Below are 7,961 nucleotides of genomic sequence, written 5' to 3'. Positions count from 1 at the left end.
CCCTCAAGCAGGTCCTGGAAGAAAACCCTGAGAGATTCGAATCACTGTTTTGGTTCAGAGCAGCTTTGGTCGCTTGTGCCGTCGCTCACACCCTTTCAGCCCTAATAACTACTGGAAAGATCAGCAGTTGGTGCTGATCCCGAGGTGCTCTCTCCCTCCTGGAGAGTCCTTGGAGCCCCGGGTGGAGGGGGTTGGCTAACCAGGTTGTCTGTTTGTCTTTCCCTGGTGACAGCAGCTTGTGGCGTCTGAGGCAATGCGTCGCAGCAGCTCCAAGAGCGGAGTCGTCGTGGCTGCAGTGGCGGGAGGTCCCGATGCTTGTCAGATGCTCACCAGAGCCCAGCTGGGCCAGGATCCCCCACAAAGAACAGTGCTAGGGGAGCTAACTGAAAATGGGCAGTTCAGGAAAACCTGCGGCCAGGTAATGATTCAGAAGTACTCGGGGCCGGGAGCGGTGGCTCACGCCTGTAATCTTAGCACTCTGGGAGGCCGAGGCGGGCGGATCGCTCGAGCTCAGGAGTTCGAGACCAGCCTGAGCAAGAGCGAGACACCGTCTCTACTAAAAATAGAAAGAAATTATCTGGCCAACTAAAAATATATATATAGAAAAAATTAGCTGGGCATGGTGGCGCATGCCAGCTACTTGGGAGGCTGAGGCAGGAGGATCGCTTGAGCCCAAGAGTCTGAGGTTGCTGTGAGCTAGGCTGATGCTAGGCGAGCCTACTTGACACCTCCACTTAGATCATATAATAGGCACCTTATACTATGCAAAGCCAAGCACCAACCCTTTTCCCTACTCCAAGCCTACTCTTCACAAATTCTTCCTTGTCTCAGTAAATGGAATGTCTGTCCTTCCTGTGATTTAACATCAAGACCTTTTTCATCCTTGACTCTTCTTTTTTTCTCGCCCCACAGCTAATCTAATGAGAAAATACTATTGACTCTACTTTTTGAAATGTCTAGAACCTCTTCAATTCTCGTTTTTTACTGTTAACTTCCCTGATTCAAACCCCTGTTATGTCTCACCTAGAATTTGCAAGATTCATAACTAGTCATCTTACTCTTATCTTGCTCTCCATACCTATACACAGCCAGAATGATCCTTTCAGACATAAAAGAATCATTCCTCTCCTCTGCCTAAAATCTTTCAGTGGCTTCCATCTCTGAATAAAAGCCAGTCCTTAGATGGCCTATGTAAGGCTTACATGATCTGGGCTCTCCTTTCTTTCTGGCTTATGTACTACACAACTCTGTCTCACTGTGCTCTGTCTGCTCCTACTATATCTTTTCTTCTTTGTCTCCTCCGTCCCCCACCTCTCTAGGACTAGAATATAAATCCCATGAGGGTAGTCTTTTTTGAACATTTTGTTCACTCTTAAATTCTGGGCACCTAGAATAGCACCTGGCTAAGTTCAGTAAATGTTTGTTTAATGAATATGTGTTTCCACCTATGTACATGTATCTATATGGCAAGAGTCCAACTTGGCAGTAACTTGAAGTCATGGTTATCTGGTTATAGTAACTTGTGATTGTGCCCTTTATAGTCTTTGTGATTTTTTTCCTGTACTATCATAAAAGTTTTTTTTCTTAATGGACATAAGTCACTTGATAAAGGCAAGGGAAAGTTGTGGAACCACACACTAACTTAGAAGTAGCCTTCAACAGTGAGCACCAAGATAAATTATATAAACAATGTTAATGCAGTAGATAGAGCTAGCATTTGCATACATATAGCTCAGGTTCATAAAGCTTGCCCACCTGCCCTGGTTCAACTGACTTGCATACCATCCAACATGACTCACCATAAGAAGCAACAGTGTTTGATGCATTATACTTGTTTACTGTGGTGACACCACAGTTGTTCCCATTGTTAATGTTATAAGAATATAGAAAAGGAAGAAGTGATTGAGAAATTCTCCCAATAGTAATTGCATTAAGCCACACAAAAACATTCTATGGCTTATAAGAGAATTTAGTAGTATGGGTTTCCAAAATCATGTTTCTAAGTAACTGGGCATAAAATGGGAACTTTATATAAGACTGCTGGTAAAAAGTCACTATTTAAGGAGGAAGACTATAGGAACTCAGTAACTAAGGGTCAAGAGCTATTCTGACTACTTATAATATCCCATGATGCTATAAACATAAAAGCCAATTTACAAACTTCCCCTTACATGTGGTACTTATTTCATTTTGGAGAAGAGCTGTAGCTTTCCTTTTTTCTATCATCATGCGTTCTCTTTGATACCTATGTGAGGAAGATGACAAATTTTAGGTCGCTCTTTTCCCATGTATCAAATGTCGTCAAAGATAAGGGAAAAGTTATACTTTTGAAGCTTCCTTTTCTGGAATTAAATTGTCAACATAGATATTTCAGTTTAGGATTAATTTTACCTTCTCAGGTTATTGGTTTGAGTCACAGAGTTTTATATTACCTATATGATCTTTGGGGTGGCCTCTAATAAAAGATTTAACTCTTTTTTAGGGGATTGCAACAATCAGGTGTTTTTCTGGATCTGAAAATGCCTTCCCTCCAGCTGGAAAGAAAGCGCTGTCTGACTGTGGGGTCCATGAGCCCCCCAAGCAAGGGTTTGACATCTACATGGATGAACCTGAAAAGGTGGACAGACACAGCTGCTCAGGCAGAGAGGGGATGGCTTTTGGGGATGTCTATGAAGTAGACACCAGCACACTCAAGTCAGACCTTCACTTCCTGCTGGACTTCAGCTCAGGTAATCTGACTCACCTACAACTGATGGTGCCCTGTATTCATAACCACCCACAGTGTTCAATAGCAAGTAACTAGCCAGACAAAAACAGGAAGTAATGGCTATATTCACAACTGCCTGTGGAGGGTTAGTGGATGGAACAAGTTTTTAAATTAAATGACTTATCTGACAATGTTGAACCCCTGCAGTTTCCCCTATGCTGGTAGATTCATCTCTCCATTCCCAGTCTGAAGATGCATCGGATTTTGGCACAGATGTGATAAATGTGACTGAATATGCTGAAGAAATTCATCAGTACCTTAGAGAAGCTGAAGTGAGTTTTCTCAACTTCTACTTCAATCTCCAGGACCACAAGCTCTTAATATTTAGATAAGTTATATACTCTTGGCCATAACCACTAGTGAATGGCACTCTTGTGACAGCTAAACATAAGAATATCTATGAAAAAGAATACTTGTGATGGTGAGTGGTGATAACTTGAATTATTTCTATATAACTCAAATGTTTAAATATTTCACTCTTGGGAATAACTCATATTGCCATTTCCCCCCTCCCTTAAGTTATTTGTTAACCAAGTACATTATAGAACCAGGATTTCATACTTTCTTCCTCATTGTCGTAAAGATTTATTTGGCTCTGAATCAGGATCCTCCTAACCTTTGCCCATGAGATTTTTAAAAATAGCAGCTGTACTATGGAGTGATCTTTCTGATACTGCCACTACTTAAATGTCAAACTTTTCCCCCAAACAGATAAGGAACAGACCCAAAGCTCACTACATGAGAAAGCAGCCAGACATCACAGAAAGCATGCGTACGATTCTGGTGGACTGGCTGGTGGAGGTTGGTGAAGAATATAAGCTTCGAGCAGAGACTCTGTACCTGGCTGTCAACTTCCTGGACAGATTCCTTTCATGTATGTCTGTTCTGAGAGGGAAATTGCAGCTTGTAGGAACAGCAGCTATTCTTTTGGCTTCGTAAGTGTTCTTCCAGCTTGAATAATGTGAAACTATTGACTGTCAAAACACTTAATTTTTATTCCCTATTTATTGAAGAAACTCAGTACTTGATAATTAAAACTATTCATATCTCCTTTGATAAAAGATCATCATCTTCACAGGATTTACTAAGAAACTGAATCTTACCAAATGTTCACTCTTCACTTCAGATGTTTAAGATGCATAGCAGCAAGTTCAATATCTATCACGAACTTGTTGAGGCAGCCAACAGCTCAAATTCAGAATCTAATTTAACTCTTTTGCAGTGTGGCCTTTTGGCTGTGTTCTCATACAAGTAAAAGTCCTATCTGAAGAGATTTTAGTTCCATGAAAGCTGTCTTCAATATCTAGTAAATGACCCCATAACAGCACAGTTTTCTTATTTGGTTACAGTGAATAAACTATTATAGCTGGTTCCTGTTACTGTCAGTCATTCACAACACCACCCACTGTGTGGGAAAAGAGAGCTGGGTTGTGAGAGCTGCCTTTAAGGGACCTGGTGCTGAGGGGTAGCTTCCTTTCTGTTCTTCTGGCCCCATCCATTCTATCGTTAATGCATAAAAACTTGCCAAAATTCCCCTAAAGAAAGTAGAAACAAAAGCAGAAGGGAAGAATTGATAATAGTGAGATTATATCATTATCTTCCTCTTGGCTATACAGCATCATTTGCTAATTCAGTAGAGAAAGGCTAAATGTGATCTTTTTAAAAATTAAAGGCCTACAGATTCTTTTTCTATCATTGTTTTCATCATAATATTCTTTTTCCCAAAATGATTTGAGGGCTATGGAATTAATAGGAATTTACCTATAGTATCTGCCATTCACAATCTTTCAGTGTATCAGAGACCAAACCTAAAATTCTCGGTTGGAAATTGTTTCTTTTATGACCCCTATTAGTAAGTCCAACATATCCTTGTAATTAATACCCATGGTGTTGGTCTGGAAACAAGCTAATGTTTTCATAGCCCTGTGCCACTTAGTGGTATTTAAGTGGACATGTGGGTGCAAAGTAAAGAAGTCCGTGAGGGTGTGTTGTGGCATGGGAGGTAGAGCCATAGCTTCCAAGCTTTACTTCTAAAAAACTGTTTACCTTTCTAAGGAAATATGAAGAGATATATCCACCCGAAGTAGATGAGTTTGTCTATATAACTGATGATACGTACACTAAGCGACAGCTATTAAGAATGGAACACCTGCTCCTGAAAGTCTTAGCTTTTGATCTGACAGTGCCAACCACCAACCAGTTTCTCCTTCAGTACTTGAGGCGGCAAGGAGTGTGTGTCAGAACTGCGAACCTGGCCAAGGTATGTATGCCACCTACGTGACTTCCAGGAACTCCTGGTGCCAGTCTTTCCCAGTTATCCTTCCATTCTTCCTTCCTTTTCAGTTTTATTTCATGAGCCCAGAAAAACTTGTTAGTAATGGAAGAGAGCTAATTGTAAAAACACAACTTCTGGTTACAAGACATTACTATTGACTACATTTGGCAAACACAGATTGTCTAATTACCCAACTATTAAAGAAATTTAAACTTAGAGACTGTTCCCTTGTTGGATACAGACCACATGCAAAAAACAATTCTTAAGTTTACAGAATGGGAACAAAGTAATGTAGTTTAATTTGGTTCTACTCTCATCCTAACATATTAAGTAATGAAGCATTATTTGGTGATCTGGAGTTATAGAAATTTAGTTGAAGACGTTAAAGTATCGGTTTGTTCAACTTGTTTTCCAACTGCTGTGATCTAGGATATTTGGTATTTATGTGCTATACAAAGGTGAGAAGGATGTCTGCATAAATTTCCCAATATGTTTCTTCTAATGTGATGTGTTCCCACTTGTACTTCTCAAGCCTCTGAACTGCATGCATATGCTTGGTAAATTAATAGCTTTAATATAATCATATTTTTGCCTTTTAGCTAAAGACTGTTCCCATTCCAGCTGCCAGAGCAATGCTACTTTATCTGACCAACTTAAAACTGCACTTCTAGGATAAGATTAAGAAAAATAACCTACCACATATACTATGTGGATAAGCCAAATACTTTTTTGTATTGAAATTTTATTACAACATAAATGTTATTCTGGTTATGGACAGGCATACCAATTACTATCCCAGTGAATAATTTTGAGTTTCTATTTCTGTACTCTTTACTAGATGTTGATTGAACAAAGATAAGACACAATTTATTCCCTTGCTATTTCTAGATTTACTTGTGACCTTTGTCAAATTTCTAATTCCAATGAGATTTTCTCTCTTGTGCTTAGTACGTAGCAGAACTGAGTCTACTTGAGGCTGACCCATTCTTGAAATATCTTCCTTCATTGATAGCTGCAGCGGCTTATTGCCTGGCAAACTATACTGTGAACAGGCACTTCTGGGTAAGATTCTAACTTCTTCTTTCTTGATGAAGTTCAAGACCTATCTAAAATCTGTTCAATAACTCTCAAGGCTTAAAATAGACTTGCCTCTTATGAGGGAAAGTTAGTTTCATAAGGAAGTGGTTGTCTTGACTGCAGATTACAACATGCTACTGAGTCTTGCAGGTCAACCTTCATGACCTTGACTCAATGGCTTTATTCTATGAGGACTGAGATTACAGGAAGACAAGGAGATACATCTCATGTTCCTTCAGCAGAAGCAGGCCTGGAAACCTCAATGCCCACTATTAGGCATGCAGGGCCCTTGAGGTACACTCATTGCCCACTTCAAGCAAAAGTTGTTGACTTTCCCTACCTGTATTAAAAAAATCCTGGGTACAATTAGGATGGCCAGAAGATTGCACCAGGCTTTCAAGAGAACAGGGCAGTTAGTGTTGCCTCTTGCCTGAGAAGGTGGCAAGATCAGAAATGGGCCCCTAGGTTTGGTTCTGGAGGCTCAGTGTAGTGCTAAAAGAAGTTGAGTGTCTACCTTTACTTTCTGGAATACTTATTTTTTTCTCCTGCATTTTGACTAAGAATCTTTCATATTCCGTACAAATAGGATGGTCAGGCAAGGGGGCTCTTGAGGGACCAGTGAAAATCCCACTCATGAGGGAACAGGGAAAGTGATCTGCCCCTGGAGTAAGCATTACCAATATACAATATGAGCACATTTAGAACGCTGGCTGTTCTTCCTGATATTTTATATCTAAAGTCTCTGAAGGAGGTTATGGTTTCTTTTGAGATGAATGAGGATACTTACTAAGAGATTACTTCTCTTTATTTCACAATCGGTTATCTTCAGATTTCTAATGTCTTATAAAGTTATGTGAAGCAATTTTTTTCTTTTGTCTTGATTAGCCAGAAACTCTTGCTGCATTTACAGGCTATTCATTAAGTGAAATTGTGCCTTGCCTGAGTGAGCTACATAAGGTGTGCCTTGATATGCCAAATCGACCTCAGCAGGCAATTAGGGAGAAGTATAAGACTTCAAAGTAAGTCACTGACATTCTCTTATCTTGGCTCTCTATTTAAAGCTTAATGGGTTATAGTAATGTCAGAATTAAAAATAGAACAAATCGTATACCTGGTACTAGTTTGGAAGAGTAAGGTCACACGTTAAATCAAGAAAATCACTTCGGAGAGGCCTAGATGTATAATTTGTCAGGTTGTAGTACTATAGTCAGCCAGCGTCCTTCCCTTCTGTTAAAACTACTAGAAAGTTTTCTGTGGCCCAACTGAGATTGTACAGAACTGAAGTGCTTGGCTTGTTCTGACCTTGCCTTGGGTCTCATTTCAGGTACATGCATGTGTCCCTCATGGAACCACCTACAGTTCTTCCTCTACAATAAGTTGCAGAACTGAAACACAGATCAACAGAATTGCTCTTAATATTCATAGATTCCTGCAGGTTGGGTCAACGAATGTTGCCGAAACGTAGATGACTTTTTTTTATTGTAAATGTATTTAGATTCCCTTAGACTTTAGTAGCTTGTAATATAGTCTAACATTTTTTAAAGAATAAACAACTTACCTTATGACCATGTGTTAGGCTTATTTACTAATTAACATGGCTGGAATTTTAGTTGCTAGTATTAAAAGTGTCATCTCTGTTTTCTAAGTTTGTTTTACAAATGTGGCATGCTATTAGGAGTAAGTGTTCTAAGCTTCCAGAGACTTTCCTGTTTGGTAAATGACTACCCTGAGGCTTTCCCCTCCTGTCTCTTTACTCCCAAGATAGCTCTCCACAGATTGGCAAATGAAGGAAAGGCCGACCCAGATAGGCTGGTGAAGGAATATGAATAAGCACTGCCTAGT

At 39.8% G+C, this 7,961-nt stretch overlaps 1 protein-coding gene across 1 annotated transcript; it reads left to right on the top strand.

Moving 5' to 3' along the window:
- The first annotated feature begins 229 nt into the window (after positions 1-229).
- CCNA1 (cyclin A1) lies at positions 230-7,684 on the top strand. Its single transcript, XM_069467333.1, has 8 exons — positions 230-418; positions 2,483-2,729; positions 2,915-3,039; positions 3,479-3,702; positions 4,823-5,027; positions 5,991-6,104; positions 7,005-7,138; positions 7,444-7,684. Exons 1-8 carry the CDS (start codon positions 254-256, stop codon positions 7,493-7,495), a joined length of 1,266 nt encoding a protein of 421 aa, XP_069323434.1. The 5' UTR covers positions 230-253; the 3' UTR covers positions 7,496-7,684.
- Positions 7,685-7,961: the final 277 nt, after the last annotated feature.

This window comes from Eulemur rufifrons, chromosome 4 (genome assembly GCF_041146395.1).
Source record: "Eulemur rufifrons isolate Redbay chromosome 4, OSU_ERuf_1, whole genome shotgun sequence".
Taxonomy (NCBI): Eukaryota; Metazoa; Chordata; class Mammalia; order Primates; family Lemuridae; genus Eulemur; species Eulemur rufifrons.
This window is presented reverse-complemented; position numbering and strand designations above follow the sequence as displayed.

Bases quoted from the DNA above. Each gene is read 5' to 3' on its own strand.
- CCNA1 (XM_069467333.1), top strand. From the start codon at position 254: ATGCGTCGCAGCAGCTCCAAGAGCGGAGTCGTCGTGGCTGCAGTGGCG. The intron at 5,028-5,990 runs GTATGTATGCCA...TCTTGTGCTTAG, and splicing joins GAACTGCGAACCTGGCCAAG to TACGTAGCAGAACTGAGTCT. The intron at 7,139-7,443 runs GTAAGTCACTGA...GTCTCATTTCAG, and splicing joins GAGAAGTATAAGACTTCAAA to GTACATGCATGTGTCCCTCA.